This window comes from Grammomys surdaster, unplaced genomic scaffold, assembly GCF_004785775.1.
Source record: "Grammomys surdaster isolate TR1022 unplaced genomic scaffold, NIH_TR_1.0 256, whole genome shotgun sequence".
Lineage (NCBI taxonomy): Eukaryota > Metazoa > Chordata > Mammalia > Rodentia > Muridae > Grammomys > Grammomys surdaster.
The window spans coordinates 179,036-201,220 of NW_021604697.1; the positions used below are offsets into that span (position 1 = coordinate 179,036).

The following is a 22,185-nucleotide window of genomic DNA, read 5'->3' on the forward strand; positions in this document are numbered from 1 at the left end:
ATGTGTCTGTGCATATGTATGTGCCTGTGCATGTGTGTGTGTGTCTGTGCATATGTATGTGCCTGTGCATATGTGTGTATACATATGTGTGTGTCTGTGTTTATGTGTGTCTGTGCATGTGTATGTGTCTGTGCATATGTGTGTGTCTGTGCATATGTGTGCCTTCTGAGGTAGAGGGGCAGCAGTTTCCTGCTGTCAGGAATCAGTGAGAACCCTCTACAGACTGGTTAGGCAAGCATACGGATCTCTCTGGTGACGTGACAATGGAGCAAAAAAGGGTCCAGGTCAGAAGCAGGGAGATCAGAAAGGGGCCGTTGCAGAAATAGAAAGGCGAGCTGGCAGTGCTTCAGCTTAAGATGGTATCTATGTAAAAGGCTAGATCTGAGATGTGCCTGGGTGACGTGGCCAGGCTTTAATAGCAAAGTAGAAATTAAGATTGAAGAAAGGCAAAAACAACCAACCAAACAACAAACAAACAAAAAACTCCCAAAGAGAGCTTCTAGATTTCTGGCTTTGAGGCATGGATGAATGGATGGTGTTGCTGTTCACAGGAAAGAAAAGAGAGATAAAAAATCAGATCGAGGTGATGGCTAGTGCCCCCAGAACTGGGGATTGAGAGATCACTGACAAATAGATTAGACATAAAAATGATTGATATGGTTGAATCAAAAGCATAGGAGTGGGAAAGGCTGCCAGTCAGACTATGAGGATGGCATAAGATGGCCTAGCACAGAGTCCTGAAAGGACTGGACAGAGGAGAAGAGCTTGTGAAGGAGTCTGGGCGGGGCCGGGAGCGAACAGAGAAAAGTGTGGACAGAGATGGTGGTAAAGCCCACAGGAGTGGGTTTCAGGATTCATGGTCAGCGGTGCAGAATGATCCAGTAAGAGGAAGCGATTACCAGCTCAGTGGGAGAGATGTCACAGAGAAGGGGGCCCCTCTGTGGAGGGAGGGAGGTGACACAAAGGGCAAGTGAAGCAGCCTTACAGGGAGGCGTAACTTGGAACTGTCCCCATTCTCTCCTGCAGCTGCCTCCCGTCAGCTTCTGCTCCACCTTGTCACCATTCAGCTCTTGCTCGGGACCCATAAGCCTCCTTCTCCTTGAACTCTAGTCATGTTTGAAACCCTCATCTCCTTGGAGGGTTCCCAGAGGCACCTCCCCTCACTGATTTTATTTCTGTGTCTGACACCTAAGGATGCTTTGTCCAGTTGGTTTTCCACCAGGAATTTGCCCATCATCCTTGATATCTGCGTCCTTTCATCTGCAGCCTGCCTTTAAGCAGTCATCAGACTCTGATGATTCTACCCTAGTCCCCGCCCACACACTTACCCATCACTCTTCGTTTTTACTGCTTACTGACCCTCATCCAAGTTAGCATGGAAACACTGCCATACCTACACTCCTTCCTGTCCTATCTTCACTGTGCTGTGTGTGAGGCCCTGCTCTCTGTGTACACTCGGCACCAATGTAACACCTCACTGGCGATACTTCCCAGCTACCCAAAGACATTCTCAGCCCTTCTTCTAGTGTGGACATTAAGGTCTTCCAAATTCTGTTCTCTCTTCCAGAATTCTTCTGCCCACCATTGTGTAGCTAATACCTATTGATTGTTTGGCTCTTGGACTTGCATGTTACTTCCTCAGAACAGCTCTCCATGACTATGTGAAGTCCCTTCCATCCTCTCGTGCTTCCAAGACTTCCTCATACCCCTATCGGATTTGTAACTAACTGTTCAGCTCCTGGTTATAAGCTTCATGAAACCAGGAGCCATTCCCTTTATTCGTTGTTTGCAGTTGGCACTAAGCTCTTGTAGATTAGAGAGTGAAGTGGGGCTATGGAACACTGGATATTTAAATACTGGTAGAAGCCCTAGAGGATTGACATTTCAAGCGTGGTTACCACATACACGGCTATGGAGGCTAGAGAGGGAGGGAGCATTAGTCCTCAGTGCAAAGAAAAACGTAAGCAAAGGTCAGCTGTTTTAAGTTTAGAAATAGAAAAGGAAAGTTTGTAGGCATTTAGTCCTGAAAAATAGGAGATGGAATAATCTGTTTAGAGATGAAGAAGTTCAGGCTTTGCCGGGGGTGGGGGCAGACTGGAGGAAACTCGGGGTAATCCTGGAGTACAGATTTCCAGGGAGGGATAGAAATGGATGCTCTGCCGCTTGGGCCCCTGCTGTTCCTGTGCATGTCTGAGATTTGGCGTGGTCAAATTCTCAGTCTCTCTGGCCTCTTAATTCTCCCCTTATAATGACCTTTTCCTTCTGCTTTTCTCTTAGGTCAGGGAGCCTGAACTGCAGCTAAAGCCCAAGTTGGATCCGATCCAAACCCTGAAATCAAGCTGGGCTAGGAGTCTGGTGCGGAGCTGGAGCTTCAGCTGGACCGGCCCTGCCATGCAGAAGGAGCTGACTGTTGGACTCTCCTGCCCTGGCATGAAGGGCCTCAGGACTCTGTTACCATTGCTGGTGCTGTTGGGGGCTACAGTGCCAGGAACTTGGGGTCAGGCTGGGAGCCTGGATCTACAGATAGATGAGGAACAACCAGCAGGCACGCTGATTGGAGACATCAGTGCAGGGCTTCCACCAGGCACAGCACCTCCTCCCATGTACTTCATCTCTGCCCAGGAGGGCAGTGGCGTAGGCACAGACCTCGCTATTGATGAGCACAGTGGGGTGGTCCGTACAGCTCGTGTCCTGGACCGTGAGCGGAGAGACCGTTACCGCTTCACTGCAGTCACTCCTGATGGTGCCACTGTGGAAGTTACAGTGAGAGTAGCTGATATCAATGACCACGCACCAGCTTTCCCTCAGGCTCGGGCTGCCCTGCAGATACCTGAGCATACAGCTCTTGGTACACGCTACCCACTGGAGCCTGCTCGTGATGCAGATGCCGGCCGCCTAGGAACCCAAGGGTATGCACTATCTGGTGATGGGGCTGGAGAGACCTTTCAGCTGGAGACACGTCCTGGTCCTGGTGGAGCTCCAGTGCCTGAACTGGTAATTGCTGGGGAACTGGACCGGGAGAACCGCTCACACTACATGTTACAGCTCGAGGCCTATGATGGTGGCTCACCCGCCCGGAGAGCCCAGGCCCTGCTGGATGTGACACTTCTGGATATCAATGACCACGCTCCAACTTTCAATCAAAGCCGATACCATGCTGTGGTGTCTGAGAGTCTGGCCCCTGGAAGTCCCGTCTTGCAGGTGTTTGCATCTGACTCTGATGCCGGTGCCAATGGGGCTGTGACTTATGAGATCAACAGGAGACAGAGTGAAGGTGATGGACCCTTCTCCATTGATGCTCACACAGGGTTTCTGAGGCTGGAGCGCCCACTGGATTTTGAACAAAGGCGAGTTCATGAACTGGTGGTGCAGGCACGGGATGGTGGGGCTCACCCAGAGCTGGGTTCAGCTTTTGTGACAGTGCATGTGCGAGATGCCAATGACAATCAGCCGTCCATGACTGTCATCTTCCTGAGTGCTGATGGCTCGCCCCGAGTGTCTGAGGCTGCCCCACCTGGACAACTTGTTGCTCGAATCTCTGTGTCAGATCCAGATGATGGTGACTTTGCCCACGTCAATGTGTCCCTGGAGGGTGGAGAGGGCCACTTTGCCCTGAGCACCCAAGACAGTGTCATCTATCTGGTGTGTGTGGCTCGAAGGCTGGATCGGGAGGAGAGGGATGTCTATAACTTGCGAGTCACAGCCACGGACTCAGGCTCACCCCCACTTCGGGCTGAAGCTGCCTTTGTATTACATGTCACCGATGTCAATGACAACGCACCTGCTTTTGACCGCCAGCTCTACCGACCTGAGCCTCTGCCTGAAGTTGCATTGCCTGGCAGCTTCGTGGTACGGGTGACTGCCCGGGATCCTGACCAAGGCACCAACGGTCAGGTCACCTACAGTCTGGCTCCTGGCACTCACACTCACTGGTTCGCCATTGATCCCACCTCAGGCATCATCACCACAGCTGCCACACTGGACTATGAACTAGAACCTCAGCCACAGCTTATTGTGGTGGCCACAGACGGGGGCCTGCCCCCTTTAGTCTCCTCTGCCACTGTTAGTGTGGCCTTACAAGACGTGAATGACAATGAGCCCCAGTTCCAGAGGACTTTCTACAATGCCTCACTTCCCGAAGGTACCCAGCCTGGAACCTGTTTCCTGCAGGTGGGTAGGCCCTGCCCACAGCACTGTGGGCAACAGTGGGTCTGAGGGTCACAGAGGACCCCAGGGCAGCAGCCTAGCTTTGCAAGTGTTGACAGTGACTTAAGCCGAAGGGTTTGGTTCTGTTCTGTGAGCTCCAATGGCTGTGTAGGTAGTTAATAAGAAGATGTGGGTAGGGTGCAAGAGTTGGGACCAGAAATCTTGGCAGTAATCTTGATAGGATATGGAAGAAAAGTGTCATGCAGTGTCAGAAAACAAAAGAAACACTCTGCAAACTAAACTGCAGAGATGGAGTTTGTGGCTCCTGTTTCACAAGGGATAGACCAGCATTTACAGAGCACTCTATGCCTAGTCCAGTGTTATGCTCTGCTGGGAGAAACCTCTATCCCTTCCCTTGGACGAGAGCCTTGATGGGACACATGTATTCAAGGACAACGATAAGAACAATCTAGTAAGATCTTAGTGTGTAGAGAGGGAGGGCCTTAAAAGGGACTAGGAAAGAGAAGGGAAGAACATGAACCTAAGGACGCAGTGTGAGGCCATACTGCAGAAATCGTTGGCTACCATGTGTTAGGACTTTACATGGAAAATAAAGGAGGTCTTTGAACTTTGAGTCAGGAAGGGCATGATTAGATTATTTGTTTGCTTTTCGTTTTAAAGTAGCTAACTGGCTTTAAGGGTGAGGGGATCGCTGTGTGAGTGATAAAACACTCCTCAGCACTGTAAGCCCAGCAGTGTGCTCAGAGCTGAGAACAGGAGAAAGAGATATTCCCGTTCTCGGGCAGGACTTGGTCTGGATGGGGAGATACAGCATTAACTAGCACTGTAGAAGGTGATGCATGAAGTGCTTTGGAAGCCCAGAAGTAGTAATGATGCTTTGCTAAATGCAGACAGAGACACTTAGCCAACAGAAAGCTGTTGGATAAATAGCATGATGTTAAGACTACGTTGTTCGGGCTGGTCTCAGTTATATAGATGAAAAGGAGTTGCTGGGAGAGAAGGCAAAATAGTTAACAGTCTAGATCGCAGGCTTTGGCTTTTCTTAAAAAATGTAGGAAGGCCAGCCTGACTTTTGGAAAGATGGCTCTGTTGACCCCATGAAATATAGCTGCAATAGAGGAAACTGAGGGCAGGAAGGTCTCATTAGAGACCAGAGCATCTTCTCGGGGGGCTGCCTGCTGGCCCAGACTTCTAGGCTAGTGCCTGGGTCTGGCTGATCTCTTGCCTTCTGGCCAGATTCTGGATATTTGCCTGCTTCTACTGTCTGGCTCCACCACCCACTCTCACATGTGTGCACTCTCTTGGCCAGGACCAGTGGATTATTGCTTCCAAACTTTTCCTCTCCCAGCTAGTTCCTGAAGCACAAGAGTAACTCTCCAGGTGGTTTCCTAGGGTTTTTGCTGTTAGAAACAATGAAGGAAAGATAAAAATGACCACTGGGAGTTCATAACTGCTACAAAGTCTTAACAGTTGATTTATGCAATGTACATTTATTAAACATCTGTCACATATGCCAGTCACTGCATTAGGGATACAGAATGTAGTAATGAATAAACCCAAATTGAAATAAGCCTTATTTTGCAAAGGAATAGCTTATTGCAATAAGAAAACTTCCATAATGAGGTGATAGGCAGTATGAAAGTTTTCCCAAAGCACAGGGACTTTTGAATTGAGACCTTAAGAGTAAAAGAGAGTTCATGGGACAATCAGACAGGTGAAAGGTCCCAGGCTAGGTGACACATACAGAGGAGTGAAGGAACCTGACTTGTTTAAGGGGTTCCGAGTAGTTCAGTACTGCTGGAACTTGAGATGTGAGATGAGAGGGTGAGACTGTACAGGAGAGCCAGTTAGAGCCGCAGCAAGCCACAGAAACTGTAACACATTGAAGCCATTTATTTATTATTTATTATTTTATGTGAAATAATTGGTGTTTTTACTGCATAGACATCTGTGTGAGGGTGTTGAATGCACTAGAGCTGGAGTTACAGACGGTTGTGAGCTGCCGTTTGGATGCTGGGAATTGAACCCAGGGCCTTTGGAACATCCAGCGCTCTTAATCACAGAGCCATTTCTCCAGCCCTGAAGTTTTTTTTTTGTTGTTGTTGTTGTTTTGTTTTTTTAGTACAGGAGGACTATGATCAGATTCATCTCTCAGCTGGTTGCCAGTATAGGCTAGTGGTTTACAGCTGGGGGCCGTTTTATGTTCCAGAGGAGATATTTAGCAATAGTTAGACATTTTGCATTGTTAGAAGTGATGAGATGCTCCCAGGATCCAGTAGGTAGAGGCCCAGGATGCTGTTAACCATGATGTAATGCACACAGTAGCATCCAGCGTTAAATAAGGGGGAGGGGTGGGGAGAGAAAAACCTAGCCTAAAATGTCAGAAGTATGGGTTGGAGGGTCAGACATCTGTAAGAAGGGAATCAGAATAGTCCAAGGGAGGGATGGCTCAGAGGGAGAGACACACTCAATATAGGGGTGATAATGAAGACTTATTGGATCCCAGGCTGATTGATATTCCAGACAAGGGGAAAGGAAGAACTAACTTCTGGCTTCAGTAAGTGGATGGAAGAGTCAGCAGGTTTGAAAGGATCATGGGTTTAGTGCTGGACAGTTTAGATTTAAGGTCACTGTGGGACATCCAGGTGGAGATGTTGAACAGGCATCTGGATGTACAAGTTTTCAGCCTAGGGGAATGGTCCCCTAAGCTTAGAGCTTATTAGAGAGAGTTCCTGAGGCTGGGAAAGTGAAAGAGGCCTGTGGGATGAAAAAAAGGCCAAGGAAAGCCAGGGAACAGGATGAACAAGAGCAGGCAGAGTACAGTAAGTGGAGAAGGGCCCATTGCGGGAGGGGGGGTAGCCAGTAGGAGGAGAAGTGGATTATTATAGTAGCAAGAGATCAAAACAGGAGGCGCACAAAGGAAGGGTGTCAGGTTGGGATCATACAGTAAATTTAGAGTCTGGTAGAAGGTTCATAGAAAAGGGTCTCTCTTTTGTCCTTGAAATAATGCTTCTGATGAGAGCCAGGGGTCAAGTGCAGATAGGAGGAGAAGCACTGAGGCTTCTAACAGCATGGGAGCGTGGGAGACAGAGATGAGAACCCCCTGAAAACAGTCCGCATTTACCGAGAAACCTCTGAGCATGGGTTCAGGAAATTTACTTTGCCTTGGTCATTTCCAGTCAGTGGCCCCTGAGCCTTTTGGGGGTCACTTCCTGACAACTTACACACACACACACACACACACACACACACACACACACACACACATTGCTGTTTATTGCTTTCTTCCTGCAACAGAGTCAGGGGGCGAGGTGTTTGACAGCTCCTGAAGGTAACTGCAGCTGTGCTACTGCCTGTGGGGACGGATGCAAGGGGGAAGTCCGTAAGGGGGAAGTCCGTCTCCTGGGATATCCGGGCCCAGAGCCACTGGAAGGAGCTGGAGCAGGAGCTGTTTCCAGGGTTCAGCCATGGCAGGGTCTTAATGTCTCTCAGGAGGATAAACAATGCCACAGATCATTTCTGTCAAGGGCCTGGGCAACAATCAGAAATCCTTGGCCAGTTTTCTTTCTGAGCACATTTTCTGGCTGAGAAAGGGAACTCTGCAGCTTCCTCCTGCAACATATCATGACCCTGAGGTCACTCTGCCCACAAAGAACACTTTGTCACTGCCTGCAGCAGTCAGCCACCAGCTAGCCCACTACGGAGAGCCTAGTGTGCACCCGATGTGTAAAACTTAGCGTGAAAGAAAGTTTTGTTACAAAGCAGGGTGATCCAATGCCTATTCAATGTACAGATATGCACAGAACATGTACAGTGTACCTAGACTAAAGTGCATGAGCCACATCCAGAAATCACAGAGCAGACCCTGTAGTGATGGGATTCAACAGTGTAATGAACACTCTCTGTAAAGATCAGACTCACAATCATCTGTAATGGGATCCAATTCCCTCTTCTGGTGTCTCTAAAGAGAGCAACATTTACTCACATATATAAAATAAAGAAATTTTTAAAGAGGGATAACAAAGGAGCACCTACTATTTAAAAACACTCTCTGCACACAAGATTAGACTTAAAATATCGATCTTAGTAACTGTTTATCAACCAATTCTCTGCTGAGTAGGACAGGACGGTTGAAGAGGCTAGCAGAGTTTCCTGTGATCCTCCGGAGTTAGGGGCTGCTGCCCTTGGCACTCGGCTTTGTACTTGGTCCTCATTATATGCAGATTCATAACTATCTGTAAAATGTATTTGTCACCCCAGCTGTGTAGAGACAAGTCGCCTAATATGTAGGTTCCTAGCTTGAGGCTGAGGCAGGTGACATTTCTCATCCTGTGGTCAAGTGAACTTGAGTTCTATTTCAGTGACACTTTTTGTTACACGATTGCACTTTTTACTGGTGATTTTGTAATTCAAAACAGTCCCCAAGTAGAACAGTGGTGTTTTACTTAGTGCAGTGGAAGGCTGTAATATACTTTCTAGAATAAAATGCATGTTTAGATGAGCTTTGGTCAGACATGAGGTATAGTATCTAAGTGCACCATGGCTGCGTCTTTACCGTATTGTGTCTGGGAAGGCAATGCTAATGAATCAACACTATATAGTAAAGTGCCTTCAAACACACATCAAATAAGGTTATCCATTGATGACTGCAGCTGTGCTGCTGCCCACAGGGATTCATGCAGAAGAAAGTCTGTCGCCTGGGATATCTGGGCCCACAGCCACAGTAAAGAGCTGTTTCCAAGGTTCAGCCTTGGCAGGGTCTTATTTGCTGTTTAACAAAAAACAATTGTAACCAGAGCCTCCCAGGAACCTAAGTGGTGGGATCTGGCTTGGGGTTCGGTTTTGGTTCAGGTTCTAGTCCTCTGTGCGTCTCCATTTAGCCCTTGCTTTCTGACCAGCAAGAGGGGGCATCACTTACCTCAGCCTCTCCCCAGGTAACAGCCACAGATGCTGACAGTGGCCCATTTGGTCTCCTCTCCTATTCCTTGGGTGCTGGGCTTGGAGCTTCTGGATCTCCCCCATTCCGAATTGATGCCCACAGTGGTGATGTGTGTACCACTCGGACCCTGGACCGTGACCAGGGACCTTCAAGCTTTGACTTCACTGTGACAGCTATCGATGGGGTAAGTAAACAGACCTTGGCCAAAGAGATAGGAGTAGAGTTCTCACTAAAGTTAGGCAAGGCCTACTGACTGATGGATCCATGTCCCACCAGGGAGGCCTCAAGTCCATGGTGTACGTGAAGGTGTTTGTGGCAGACGAGAATGACAACCCACCTCAGTTTTATCCACGGGAGTATGCTGCCAGTCTGAGTGCTCAGAGTACCCCGGGCACAGCTGTGCTGAGGGTGCATGCCCATGATCCTGACCAGGGGCCCCATGGGCGACTCTCCTACCACATCCTGGCTGGCAATAGTCCCCCACTCTTTGCATTGGATGCCCACTCAGGTGAGGATCCTCCTATCACGAGGACCTGCTGCCAGCATCCTCTCCCCACCTACCTCAATAATTGCCTCCTCTTTCCAAGACCTTCCCCTATTCCTTCCTTTATCTAGTTTTGCTTCTCTTCCTTCTCCAGGGCTGTTGACAGTAGCCTGGCCCTTAGTCAGACGGGCTAATTCTGTGGTGCAGCTGGAGATCGGGGCTCAAGATGGAGGTGGTCTGCAAGCAGAACCCATTGCCCGAGTCAACATCAGCATTGTACCTGGAACCCCCACACCACCTATATTTGAGCAACTACAGTATGTTTTTTCAGTGCCAGAGGATGTGGCACCAGGCACCAGTGTGGGAATAGTCCAGGCACACAACCCACCAGGTATCAGATATCCCAGTACCATCTCAGAGTGACCCTAGAACAGCATACCCCAGGGATCTCTAATACGAAACAGAATGGCACACAAATACCACCTTAATGCCACCAGTTTTCCTGCCAACACCTGCCCCTTTCTGAATACTCTGTGAAGCGCAAATGTGGGACCCGCTCTTCTTGGGATTAGTAGGTGACCCCTACCTCTTTCCTAATGTTTCTCTCTTTCTTTCTAGGTCGCTTAGGGCCTGTGACCCTCACCCTATCAGGTGGGGACCCCCGAGGGCTCTTCTCCCTAGATTCACCCTCAGGGCTATTAAAAACACTTCGCCCACTGGACCGGGAGCTTCTGGGACCTGTCCTGGAGCTAGAAGTTCGAGCAGGCAGTGGACTCCCTCCAGCTTTTGCTGTGGCTCGGATTCGTGTGCTGCTGGATGATGTGAATGATAACCCTCCTGCCTTCCCTGCACCTGAAGACACTGTAATGCTGCCACAAAACACTGCTCCAGGGACTCTCGTCTATACCCTGCGCGCTCTGGACCCTGACTCAGGAGCTAACAGTAGAGTCGCCTTTAGTCTACTTGCTGGGGGTGATGGATTGTTCACTGTGGACCCTACCACAGGCCATGTCCGGCTCATGGGACCTCTGGGGCCTCCTGGGGGACCAGCTCATGAGTTGGAGGTGGAGGCCCGGGATGGAGGCTCCCCACCTCGCACCAGCCACTTTCGACTTCGTGTGGTGATACAGGATTTGGGAACCCATGGGCTGGCTCCACGATTTGACAGCCCTACCTACCGTGTAGACTTGCCCTCGGGCACTACCACAGGAACTCAGATCTTGCAAGTACAGGCCCAGGCACCAGATGGGAGCCCTGTCACTTACCACCTTGCAGCAGATGGAGCCAGTAACCCCTTTGGCCTGGAGTCACAGAGTGGGTGGCTATGGGTACGGGCAGCATTAGACCGTGAGTCCCAGGAGTTATACACATTGAAGGTGATGGCTGTATCTGGTTCCAAAGCTGAACTGGGGCAACAGACAGGCACAGCCACAGTGAGGGTCATTATCCTCAACCAAAATGACCACAGTCCCCGCTTGTCTGAAGAGCCCACCTTTCTGGCTGTGGCAGAGAATCAACCCTCAGGGACCAGTGTAGGCCGAGTGTTTGCCACTGACAGAGACTCAGGTCCTAATGGGCGTCTGACCTACAGCCTTCAACAGCTTTCAGAAGACAGCAAGGCCTTCCGCATCCACCCCCAGACTGGTAAGCACTTAGAACACCTCACAGCCTCATCTTCAGACTGGCAAATATCCAGACTGGGTCCCTAGCCCAGATGTTGGCTATAAGGATCAGGTTCAGCCTGGAGTGTAGCCTCGGTACTTGCCCACATTTCCTAGTCATAGCGAGTTCCCAGGCTCTGCATCCTTAAACATCCCATCACAATCTCCATCTTCACTTCCAGGAGAGGTGACTACACTCCAAACCCTGGACCGAGAGCAGCAGAGCAGCTTCCAACTCCTGGTGCAAGTGCAGGACGGGGGTAGTCCACCTCGTAGTGCCACAGGCACTGTGCATGTCGCGGTGCTCGACCTTAATGACAACAGTCCTACCTTCCTGCAGGCTTCAGGGGCTGCTGGTGGGGGCCTCCCTATACAGGTATGTAAAGCACCAGGACCATGTTCTGAAGTAGTGTAAGAGAGATGGGGAGGGGTTTCCCCATTAAGCCGAGAGGATAGGTAAGAGAGACCACCTCCTGGAACAGATATAAGACAAAAAGAAAAAAAATGTTGTACCTATGTATGATGAAAGCCAATTCTGGGTTATTTTAAGCATTGGAAGAAGACAACTGTAGGCGAGTTGTGTTCCCACAGGTACCAGACAGAGTGCCTCCAGGAACACTGGTGACAACCTTGCAGGCCAAAGATCCAGATGAGGGGGAGAACGGAACCATCCTGTACACCCTAACTGGTATGGAGGCAGGAAGGAGGGAGCCTGGGAGTGATCAGAGCTCTCATGGCCTGCCTTGCTCTGGCTGCCAAAACCTCATCTTCCCTCTCTGCCTGTCCCCAGGTCCTGGCTCTGAGCTCTTCTCTCTACATCCTCACACTGGGGAGCTGCACACTGCAGCATCCCTGGTTAGAGCTGAGAGGCCTCACTATGTGCTAACTCTTAGCGCTCATGATCAGGGCAGCCCCCCTCGAAGTGCCAGCCTCCAACTGCTCGTGCAGGTATGACTGCTTGTCCTAGAGTCCCCTGGTCTGGCCCTCGGGGTCCCCTCCTATAGATCCATATTCTTGAGATCCTTCGACTGTTTGTCAGTCCACCCTGACCACCCTTCCCTACTACCCAAAAATCCAGCACAGACACGCTTTTACACGGATCCTTCTGATTCAGTTTCCCTACTCTGGTATGCAATAGGTGCTTCCCTCAACTCGAATGGTGGAGTCACCAGATCTCATAGAAGCTGACTCAGCGGCAACAGTGCCTGTAGTACTGACGGTTACAGCGGCCGAGGGGCTTCGACCTGGATCCCTGTTGGGTTCGGTGGCCCCGCAGGAGCCAGCTAGTGTGGGCGTACTCACCTATACTCTGGTTGGTGGCGCCGACCCCGAGGGCACCTTCGCGCTGGACTCAGCCTCAGGTCGCCTGTACTTGGCGCGTCCCTTGGACTTCGAGGCTGGGCCGGCCTGGCGCGCGCTCACGGTGCGCGCCGAGGGGCCGGGAGGCGCAGGGGCGCGGCTGTTGAGAGTGCAGGTGCGTATACAGGACGAGAACGAGCACGCGCCCGCTTTTGCGCGCGACCCCCTGGCACTGGCGCTACCTGAGAACCCCGACCCCGGCGCCACGCTGTACACTTTCCGTGCAACAGACGCGGATGGTCCAGGTCCCAACAGTGACGTTCGATACCGCCTGCTGAGGCAGGAGCCCCCGGTGCCCGCCCTGCGCTTGGACGCGCGCACCGGAGCGCTCAGCGCTCCTCGTGGTCTGGATCGGGAGACCACACCCGCTCTATTGCTGCTCGTGGAAGCCACCGACCGGCCAGCCAACGCCAGCCGCCGCAGGGCAGCGCGCGTTTCGGCACGCGTCTTTGTCACGGATGAAAATGACAACGCCCCGGTCTTCGCCTCCCCATCACGGGTGCGCCTCCCGGAAGATCAGCCGCCTGGGCCCGCGGCGCTGCACGTGGTAGCTCGGGATCCAGACCTCGGGGAGGCTGCCCGCGTGTCCTATCGCCTTGCGGCTGGAGGGGACGGCCACTTCAGGCTACATGCGACCACTGGTAAGAGTAGGGCCCGGGATGGGGAGGCGTGGAGGGTGCTGAAGTGTAAGGTAAAGCTGAAGCTGGCTACCAACCACTTTACTGCTGCCTAGGAGCGCTGTCCGTGGTGCGGCCTTTGGACCGTGAACAGCGAGCTGAGCACATACTGACAGTGGTGGCCTTGGACCATGGCTCCCCGCCACGTTCATCCACTCAGCTCCTGACTGTCAGTGTTGTTGACGTCAACGATGAGGCACCCGCTTTCCCTCAGCAGGAGTACAACGTCATCCTTCGTGAGAACAGTCCGCCTGGCACTTCTCTGCTCACTCTGAAGGCAACAGACCCTGACCTTGGTAAGTCCTGTGGGAATGAATTTTGGGAGGGATGGAGTTGGGAGGGAATTGTGAGAGGGATGGAGTGAGGGAATAAAAAGTACACTTATCCTCTGATCGTCCTCCATGCTGCCTCTCCTCAGGGGCCAATGGACAAGTGACTTATGGGGGTGTCTCTGGTGAGAGCTTCTCTCTGGACCCAAACACTGGAGTTCTTACGACTTTGAAGGCTTTGGACAGGGAGGAACAGGAGGAGATCAATTTGACAGGTATGCTGACAGGACCGCCAAAAGCTAGAGGCTTTGTATACAACACAGCTCCTGTTACATTTTGGGAGAGTCAAGGTAAAAGAACTAACTTCTAGCCTGTGGACACTAGTTTTCCAGTGCATACTGTCACCACTAAGCCTTCTATACCTTCAGATTATACTGCAGCCACTCAGCAGAGAAGTATATTGATACTAGCAGAGAGGTTATGTAACTTGCTCAAATTAACAGGATTTGGAAGTAGCAGGGCTGAAAGTTGAGTGCAGGCTTTGATACCTAATTTATTGTCTTTCCTGTCACATCTCCAACCAAAGCTGTATCTTGCATGTAGTCAGCATAAGACATAGAAAGGAAAGAACATTTTCTGCCATATGTTGTGTATGTCCATGTGTGTTCCCCAAGGTATGTTGTGAGATAGACATTTCTGTTTTATATGTGCACCTGGTGAACATGTGTAAACGCTGTAGTAAAGGTTTCTCCATGGCACAGGGTAAGGTACATCTTGCTGGTTTTGTTTCTCTACAGTATATGCTCGGGACAGGGGCTTGCCACCCCTTTTAACTCACATCACAGTTCGAGTGACTGTAGAAGATGAAAATGACCATACTCCAACTTTTGGGAACACCCACCTCTCCCTGGAAGTGCCTGAAGGCCAGGACCCCCAAACCCTTACCACACTACGAGCCTCTGATCCAGATGGAGGACCCAATGGACAGCTACAGTACCGCATCCTTGGTGAGAGGTGTCCAGTGACCACACAGTCAATTATCCTCAAACTTTTTTGGTCTCAGAGACTTAAAACTTTCTGTGTTTGTGATGGCATCTCAACTGTTGCTCAGGCTGGTCTTGAACTCATGAGTGAGTCCAATTTCAGGCTCCAGAGTAGCTGGGATTATATCACTAGCCCAGCTACACTCTGAAGTTTTGAGACCCCTAAAGAGTTCTTATGTAACATGTTCTGGATCAATATTTACTGTGCTTCATATTTAAACTTAGCAAAAAAATTAAATATCATGAAGGAACGATTAAGGCTATCACTTGCAAATTTCTGAATAGGTGTGGGGAAATGTTAGGATTTCAAACATAATGCTGAACAGTGTTGTTTGGTCAACCAAGTAATAGCGTCACACAGCAGCCACAAGCCCCACTTTACATTTGTGAAATGAGAATGAAAAAACTACATAATGTTTTAGGAAAACACTTTGATCTTATATTATATATATTGAAAGGGTCTGGGGGACTCAGGGACCCCAAGATCACACCCTGTGTGTTTATAGTGTCTTTCTTTGCCTTTGATGTTTCTGTTTCTCTTTATCTTTGGGTTTCTTTTCCTTTCTTCCAGGTCCCTTCTACCGCTTGTTCCATGCTGTTATCTACAAAGCACCCCACCCATGAGCTAACATGTACATGTCTGTGTGTTCATATTCTCTGCAGATGGGGACCCTTCAGGAGCCTTTGCACTAGATCTCACTTCTGGGGAGTTTGGCACCATGAGGCCACTAGACCGGGAGGTGGAGCCAGCATTCCAGCTGCAGATAGAGGCCAGAGATGGAGGCCAGCCAGCCCTCAGTGCCACCTTGCTTGTGACAGTGACAGTGCTAGATGCCAATGACCATGCGCCAGCCTTTCCTGTGCCTTCTTACTCTGTGGAGGTACCTGAGGATGCACCTGTAGGGACCCTACTGCTGCAACTGCAGGCTCATGACCCGGATGATGGAGACAATGGCCGTGTGATGTACTACCTGGGAGAAGGTACAGCGGGAGCCTTCCTGCTGGAGCCTACCTCTGGGGAACTGAGCACAGCTACAGCCTTGGACAGAGAACACTGTGCCAGCTATGCCTTTTCTGTGACGGCAGTGGATGGTGCAGCTGCTGGGCCTCTGAGCACTACAGTACCAATCACCATCACAGTGCGTGATGTCAATGATCATGCGCCTGCTTTCCCCAACAGTCCTCTGCGACTCCGCCTACCCCGCCCAGGTCCTAGCCTCAACAAACCAACCCTGGCTCTGGCCACGCTTCGAGCTGAAGATCGAGATGCTGGTGCCAATGCCTCCATTCTATACCGGCTGGCAGGCACACCACCACCTGGCACCACTGTGGACTCTTACACTGGTGAAATCCGTGTGGCTCGGTCCCCCGTGGCTCTTGGACCTCAGGATCGTGTCCTCTTCATTGTGGCGACTGACCTTGGCCGCCCAGCTCGCTCTGCCACTGGTGTGGTCATTGTTGGAATACAGGGAGAGCCTGAGCGTGGACCCCGCTTTCCCAGAGCTAGTAATGAGGCTGTGGTCCGTGAAAATGCACCACCAGGTGGGTCCTGGGTTATATGTGTCAGATTTGAACCCCTAAAAGGCCTGGGGTTAATCATTGACAATGTAGTGACCATAGCCCAGCCAAGACCACATTTCCTCTCTTGTCTTCCCTACAGGGACTCCAGTTACCTCCCCAAAGGCTGTCCACTCAGGAGGCTCAAATGGACCAATTACCTATAGCATTCTCAGTGGGAATGAGAGAGGGATATTCTCCATCCAGCCCAGCACAGGTAAGGAAGAGGAACAGAGGAAGGGGAAAGGCCCCTGGGGGAGTAGGTTCTCTGGGCCAGAGGACTTCTTGGTGGGAGGAGTTGCCCTTCGAGAAAGAGGCTCCAGAACAAGGAAAGGAGCTCTCACTGATGCAGCCCATCTCCCACAGGAGCCATCACTGTTCGCTCAGCAGAGGAGCTCGACTTTGAGACAAGCCCACGGCTACGGCTGGTGCTACAGGCGGAGAGTGGAGGAGCCTTTGCTTTCTCGGTGCTGACCCTGACCCTTCAAGATGCCAATGACAACGCTCCCCGTTTCCTGCGGCCTCACTATGTGGCTTTCCTGCCAGAGTCCCGACCCTTGGAGGGGCCCCTGTTGCAGGTGCGGGGTGTGATGGGAAAATAAGGGACAGGGCTGGTCAGTCTTGCTTGTGGCCGAGCCAGGGTCAGCAATCTTCTACACTCACCAGGTGGAAGCAGATGACCTGGATCAAGGCTCTGGAGGACAGATCTCCTACAGTCTGGCTGCATCCCAGCCAGCACGGGGCTTGTTCCATGTAGACCCTGCCACGGGCACTATCACTACCACAGCCATCCTGGACCGAGAAATCTGGGCTGAAACACGGTGAGACCTGGCACCCGTGGGTCCAAGACCCCAAGTCTGTATGTATTCAAGCCCTGTCTTGGGTTTCTCTCACTCTCCAGATCACACCTTGAATCCCTCCAATGCAAAGCTTTGTCCTGAATCCTCCTTGCCCTTCCCAGGGTTCACTCCTATTTCTAGGCCCTGCTCCCTGACTATGCTCTGTGTCTAGGCTGGTACTGATGGCCACAGACAGAGGAAGCCCAGCACTGGTGGGCTCAGCTACCCTGACAGTGATGGTCATCGATACCAATGACAATCGTCCCACCATCCCCCAGCCCTGGGAGCTCCAAGTGTCAGAAGGTGAGGGTTGAATGAAACAAGACGTACAAAGGGCTCTCGTGGTGAGGATAATTCTACAGTCACCCTTCCCTTGTGTTTTGCAGATGCACTATTGGGCTCAGAGATTGCACAGGTGACTGGGAATGATGTGGACTCTGGACCAGTGTTATGGTATGTGCTGAGCCCATCTGGGCCTCAGGATCCCTTCAGTATTGGCCGGTATGGAGGACGTGTCTCCCTCACGGGCCCCCTGGACTTTGAGCAGTGTGACCACTACCACCTACAGCTGCTGGCACATGATGGGCCTCATGAGGGCCATGCCAACCTCACAGTGCTTGTGGAAGATGTCAATGACAATGTACCTACCTTCTCACAGAGCCTCTACCAGGTACCAGCTCGGTCTGGATGGCCCCATACCTGGGTCTGGGGTTCTTCCTGTTGGAGCAGTAGGACAGAGGTAGAAGTGGCTGGACTGGGCTGGATGTTAGGGTTGATCTTGGAATGGGTGGAGAGTGTCCCATGTTAGGCTGGCTTTCCAGGTTCTGGGAACTGCATCCAAGTCCTCCATCCAGTGGTGAGAAGGGAGAGGGCCGGCAGTTCTTACTCCAGTGCTATGGAGTACGGTTCTAAGCTGGACACCAAGCACAGCTCATGGGGCCAAGCTCCAGCTCATAGGCTACGGGGGACAGTATGACAGCTGGGAAGCTGGCTGTGAATACTCTCTGTTACTCCTCAGGTAATGATGTTGGAGCACACCCCTCCTGGCAGCGCCATTCTCTCTGTCTCTGCCACTGACAGAGACTCGGGTGCCAACGGTCACATATCCTACCATCTGGCTTCCCCTGCTGAGGGCTTCAGGGTCGACCCTAACAATGGTATGTCTTTCCCATAATCTAATCCCTTTATCTTTGACTCTATTGGTTTATGCTTGGCGCTCAGTCCTAAAAATTGGTTACTTCATGATATTATTTCTGGATCTCTGACTCAGGAAGGGCATTCACTCCATCCTATCTTTATTTAAAAAAAAAAAAACACCTCCCTCCTGACTGTGTGTCTAGAAGCTGTTTCCTGAACTTTGAATACCTGAGGATACTGCATGCTGTCCCAGCACATGGGCTGTTCCTACAAGTCTGGCTCCCAAAGCCATTGCGTATACCTGGAGAATAGCTCTTGTTGACACAGTGACATTATTGAATGCTTGTTTCTTTCCCTCCCCTTCTCGTGTCAGGAACTCTGTTCACAACAGTAGGAGCAATGGCCTTGGGTCATGAGGGGCCGGGAGTGGTGGATGTAGTGCTGGAAGCACGAGACCATGGGGCTCCAGGCCGGACAGCACAGGCCACGGTGCATGTGCAGCTGAAGGACCAGAATGACCATGCCCCAAGCTTCACGCTCCCACACTACCGTGTTGCTGTGTCTGAAGATTTGCCCCCTGGTTCCACCCTGCTCACCTTGGAGGCCACAGATGCTGACGGGAGCCGCACCCATGCTACTGTGGACTACAGCATCATCAGTGGCAACCGGGGCCGAGTCTTCCAACTGGAGCCCCGTCTAGCTGAGGTCGGGGACGGTGTTGGGCCAGGTCCCCAGGCTTTGGGCTGCCTAGTGTTGCTTGAGCCTCTAGACTTTGAAAGCCTGACACAGTACAATTTAACTGTGGCTGCAGCTGATCGGGGACAGCCACCCCGCAGTTCAGCCGTGCCAGTGACTGTCACTGTCCTGGATGTCAACGACAACCCACCTGTCTTTACCCGAGCATCCTACCGTGTGACAGTACCTGAGGACATGCCTGTTGGAGCTGAGCTATTGCATGTGGAGGCCTCTGATGCTGACCCTGGACCTCATGGCCTTGTGCATTTTACCCTTAGCTCAGGTGACCCTTTGGGCCTCTTTGAGCTGGATGGGAACTCGGGTGCTCTGAGACTGGCCCGTCCTCTGGACTGTGAAACCCAGGCTCAACACCAGCTTGTGGTGCAGGCAGCTGACCCTGCTGGAACACACTTTGCTTTGGTACCAGTGACAGTTGAGGTCCAGGATGTGAATGACCATGGCCCAGCCTTCCCACTGAGCCTGCTCAGTACTAGCCTTGCTGAGAACCAGCCTCCAGGCACTCTCGTGACCACACTACATGCAATTGATGGGGATGCTGGGACTTTTGGTAGACTCCGATATAGCCTGTTGGAGGCAGTGCCAGGGCCCGAGGGTCGTGAGGCATTTTCACTGAACAGCTCAACAGGGGAACTGCGGGCACGGGTGCCTTTTGACTATGAGCACACAGGAAGCTTCCGGCTACTAGTGGGTGCTGCTGATGCTGGGAATCTCTCAGCCTCTGTCACTGTGTCAGTGCTGATTACTGGAGAAGATGAATATGACCCTGTATTCCTGGCTCCATCTTTCCATTTCCAAGTGCCAGAAGGTGCCCAGCGTGGCCACAGCCTGGGCCATGTGCAGGCCACAGATGAGGATGGAGGTGCCGATGGTCTGGTACTCTATTCGCTGGCTACCTCTTCCCCATATTTTGGTATCAACCAGACAACAGGTGCTTTGTACTTACGAGTGGACAGTCGGGCACCAGGAAGTGGAACAACCACCTCTGGGGGTGGGGGCCGGACCCGACGTGAAGCACCTCGGGAGTTAAGGCTGGAGGTAGTAGCAAGAGGGCCTCTGCCTGGATCCCGGAGTGCCACAGTGCCTGTGACTGTGGATATTACCCACACTGCTCTAGGCCTGGCACCTGACCTCAACTTGCTATTGGTTGGGGCTGTGGCAGCTTCTTTGGGAGTTGTAGTGGTGCTTGCTCTGGCAGCTCTGGTCCTGGGCCTTGTTCGGGCTCGAAGCCGCAAGGCTGAGGCAGCCCCTGGCCCGATGTCACAGACAGCACCCATAGCCAGTAGCTCTTTACAGAAACTGGGCCGGGAACCCCCCAGTCCACCACCCTCTGAGCATCTGTATCATCAGACTCTCCCCAGCTACGGTGGGCCAGGAGCTGGAGGTCCCTACCCTCGTGGTGGCTCCCTGGACCCTTCACATTCAAGTGGCCGAGGCTCAGCAGAGGCTGCAGAGGATGATGAGATCCGCATGATCAATGAGTTTCCCCGTGTGGCCAGTGTGGCCTCCTCCTTGGCTGCCCGAGGCCCTGACTCAGGCATCCAGCAGGATGCAGATGGATTGAGTGACACGTCTTGTGAGCCTCCTGCCCCTGACACCTGGTACAAGGGCAGAAAGGCAGGGTTGCTGCTGCCGGGTGCAGGAGCCACTCTGTACCGAGAGGAGGGGCCTCCAGCCACTGCTACAGCCTTCCTGGGGGGCTGTGGCCTGAGCCCTGCACCCACTGGGGACTATGGCTTCCCGGCAGATGGGAAGCCATGTGTTGCGGGAGCACTGACGGCCATTGTGGCTGGTGAGGAAGAGCTCCGTGGCAGCTATAACTGGGACTACCTGTTGAGCTGGTGCCCTCAGTTCCAGCCTCTGGCCAGTGTCTTCACAGAGATTGCTCGGCTCAAGGATGAAGCTCGTCCATGTCCTCCTGCTCCCCGTATTGACCCACCACCCCTCATCACTGCTGTGGCACACCCAGGAGCCAAGTCTGTTCCCCCAAAGCCTGCAAGCACAGCTGCAGCCCGGGCCATCTTCCCACCAGCCTCTCACCGCTCCCCTATCAGCCATGAAGGCTCGCTCTCCTCGGCTGCCATGTCCCCCAGCTTCTCACCCTCACTGTCTCCTTTGGCTGCTCGCTCTCCCGTTGTCTCACCATTCGGGGTAGCCCAGGGCCCCTCAGCTTCAGCACTCAGCACAGAGTCTGGCCTGGAGCCTCCTGATGACACAGAGCTGCGCATCTAGCTGTGGCCCTGACTGGGCCCCGACCTGGGACACGTCCAGTGTCCCCAAAGCAGGCCCCATTCTCAGCCTGCCCTGGGCAGCCTCAGACCATGACTGGCTATGGGGAGGCCACCACCAGTCCCCAGCTCTCCACCCCAAACTCTTATAGTTGGGACAGGTCCCACATTTCTCCACAGTCCCTTCAGCACTAGGACCACAGAGGGCCTGTTGGTCACTGACCTGTGGCAGATCCAGTGTGGAGAGGAATAAGAATGAGGCAACAGCCTTGGGTTCTCTTCAGCCAAGACTTCCTGCCCTGCACCAGCACCCTGCAATGGAGCTGAGACTTTATTTATTGGGGGGTAGGGGTATGGGGGAGGTCCCTCCAACCTATTTGGGCCCAGCTCTTTCGGGTTCTTCTGACATCCCTGCCCCTGCCCAGAACAAGTGCCAATTCTCACTCTGGAGCCTTAATAAACTGCAGTTTGTATCCAGCCTCTGGCTCTGTTCTGTCAGGGTAACCAAAAGTCACTGGCATCACAGTGTGGATACCTGGCACAGTAGCCAAGGAGGCCCAGAGGGAGGGTGCACATCAGGACATTGGGAGTCGGGTTGGCACTGGGAGCTCGGAAGCCTAGCCTTGGGATCTCTGCAGCTTTTCCCTCTAAGGAGGTCAGGACTTGACCTGCAGTGGTTTCCTGCAGAGACTGAGTTGGAAGCAGTCTAGAGTCCTAAGCCTGAGGGTCTGGAATAAGGTGTGGTGATTATTAAGAACAGGTAAGTGAAGAAATTCCCAACCCTACTCCCGCCCCCACAAAACACACACGTACACACACACCTTGGAACCATGAAATGTCCACATTCATACGAGCTCACATTAGTTGAGTCTTTGCCAGGTCAGTCTTGGCTCCATTTGCTTGCTTTATTGCAATGTCCATTTTTACTCCCAAGTATGAGGCACGTTGTTTTTATGTAACAGTCATTGAATTTTAAGTGAAGAAACCTAGGCTCTGAGAGCTTGTTTTTCTAATATTGTAGAGCCAGGAGCAGCCCATACCTACGGGCTTTAAAGCCTACTCCTTTGTGATT

The 22,185-nt window shown here is 52.0% G+C and overlaps 1 protein-coding gene across 1 annotated transcript; it reads left to right on the forward strand.

Annotated features, from left to right (window-relative positions):
* Nucleotides 1–2,283: 2,283 nt before the first annotated feature.
* On the forward strand, nucleotides 2,284–21,590 carry Dchs1 (dachsous cadherin-related 1). Its single transcript, XM_028775561.1, has 20 exons — nucleotides 2,284–4,170; nucleotides 9,102–9,290; nucleotides 9,383–9,614; nucleotides 9,745–9,981; nucleotides 10,209–11,234; nucleotides 11,434–11,627; nucleotides 11,843–11,939; nucleotides 12,042–12,199; nucleotides 12,390–13,251; nucleotides 13,344–13,583; nucleotides 13,706–13,831; nucleotides 14,354–14,563; nucleotides 15,263–16,141; nucleotides 16,260–16,373; nucleotides 16,523–16,734; nucleotides 16,823–16,977; nucleotides 17,168–17,298; nucleotides 17,382–17,665; nucleotides 18,014–18,152; nucleotides 18,506–21,590. The coding sequence occupies exons 1-20, from the start codon at nucleotides 2,392–2,394 to the stop codon at nucleotides 21,115–21,117; spliced, it is 9,876 nt and encodes a 3,291-aa protein (XP_028631394.1). The 5' UTR covers nucleotides 2,284–2,391; the 3' UTR covers nucleotides 21,118–21,590.
* Nucleotides 21,591–22,185: the final 595 nt, after the last annotated feature.